The following is a 1766-nucleotide window of genomic DNA, read 5'->3' as shown; positions in this document are numbered from 1 at the left end:
GTGTGCAGCCCGGGATAGCCCAACAGTGGATCCAGAGCAAAAGGGAAGACATTGTCAGCCAGATGACCGAAGCCTGCCTCAACCAATCGCTGGATGCCCTTCTGTCCAGGGATTTGATTATGAAGGAGGACTATGAACTCATTAGCACCAAACCGACAAGGACCTCAAAAGTCAGACAATTACTGGACACCACTGACATCCAAGGAGAAGACTTTGCCAGAGTTATAGTGCAAAAGCTGAAAGACAACAAGCAGATGGGTCTTCAGCCTTACCCAGATATATTTGCCGTTTCTAGGTCACCTAATTCAAATTTATTTCTAAATAAAACTTTATAAATAAGTGTGTTACAGGAAGGAAAGCCCATTTTTGTAGATTTTGTATCTCCTTGTTTTTTGTAAAATCCATGTATACTAGAAGCTTTCCAGAAGTTTCCTCCTCTCAGGACCTTGCAGTATTCCTTTGTTTTTTCATTAATGTAAGGAGAAAGTGTTCGTTGTGCTACATAGTGTTCTTGTTTTGCCTGTTTTGTTCCCTGAAACCATTTTTTTTTAAAGTATAGTAATTGTATTGTGCTTGTCCAGAATTGTATGTGTGTTTCTGATGGGAACCTTTCTCACATTCTCTTTCTTTGTGGATTATTTATTATTTTTCTTAAGATGCAGTTTGGCTTCATAAAATAATGTCCTTTTACTTAAAGGTAATACAGCATTCCTATCCTACAGCCCCAGGTTCAACTCTCATCTAAGCGGTTATTCATTTTAATACTTCTTTATCCAAATTATATTGTTAATTCAGTGTATTGAGTCTTCAGTAAAAACTTTAAAGTAAAACAATATAAATGATATCAAGAGAAAATCACTTTAACAGCTATTTCCTACTCTTGTTTCTACACTCCACCCAGTCCACTGACCCAGATATAACCAGTTACCAGTCCCATGTGGATCCTCTACCTTCCATCCTGCTCGTTTTCAAAGTCGACATTCATTAAGAAGAAGATCTTTCCTTCAGATTTTTATTATCATCATAGCATCTCGCAATGTGACCTTCTTTTCACTTACTAGTCCGTCCTCCACAGCCTTCTGGGTGAGATCTCCGTCTGACTCGTTCCTGGTCATTGCTGTACAGTAGTAGCAGGGCTGCTTTTTTATTGACTGTCTCACTGTAGACCAAACAAGAAAGTATATATAAGCTCTATTTTTGGTTAATGGGATATATCACTAAATAAAAACCCACAAAGAATAGTCCTTTAAAAAAGTGTTTTGCAAGGGCTATCTCTGCAAAAAGTAAGATATAGCATAAATTTGAACATACAGATTTGAAGCAACAGACCCATAACATGGAAAAATGAACAAAAAGTTATTGTAATAAGTAATTTATTATAATAAAATTGAACATTTTATTACAAGTATAAGTGGTTTCATCTTCATTTTAGAGCTTTAACTTAGGGGTGTCTCAATATTGGTTTTGACAATTCAGAAGTTAATAAAGAAACATGAAAACTAAGCCCATGAGTTGCTTATTAAAATGTTTTATTACTGGGGAAGATGAACAGTTAATTTCATTTAAACAGAAAAGTCTTAGAAGCTTTCTCCTTTATATTCTAAAAAAACTAATTGTTTTGACTGTAAGTGGTGCTAAGCTAAATTTTATATCAATTAAACATGGTGTATCTGGGTTGGTAAAGTGGACTTGGCGTTTCCATCTTCTGCTGAGATCTAAAAAGAGCACAGTTTGATGATCTAAAAACCACAATTTATGTGGTTATG

At 35.4% G+C, this 1766-nt stretch overlaps 1 protein-coding gene across 1 annotated transcript in view; it reads left to right on the top strand.

Annotated features, from left to right (window-relative positions):
- Window positions 1–1491, top strand: part of RIPK2 (receptor interacting serine/threonine kinase 2) — a 25038-nt gene extending 23547 nt beyond the window's left edge. Inside the window, exon 10 of the mRNA XM_045285984.1 lies at window positions 1–1491. Within this exon, the coding sequence (XP_045141919.1) occupies window positions 1–335 (335 nt within the window). The 3' untranslated portion in view covers window positions 336–1491.
- Window positions 1492–1766: the final 275 nt, after the last annotated feature.

This window comes from Echinops telfairi, unplaced genomic scaffold (assembly GCF_000313985.2).
Source record: "Echinops telfairi isolate 266 unplaced genomic scaffold, ASM31398v2 ScPeMD7_1;HRSCAF=3_0, whole genome shotgun sequence".
NCBI classification, from domain to species: Eukaryota; Metazoa; Chordata; class Mammalia; order Afrosoricida; family Tenrecidae; genus Echinops; species Echinops telfairi.
Note: the sequence above shows the minus strand (reverse complement) of the source record. Positions and strands in the feature narration are given on the sequence as shown.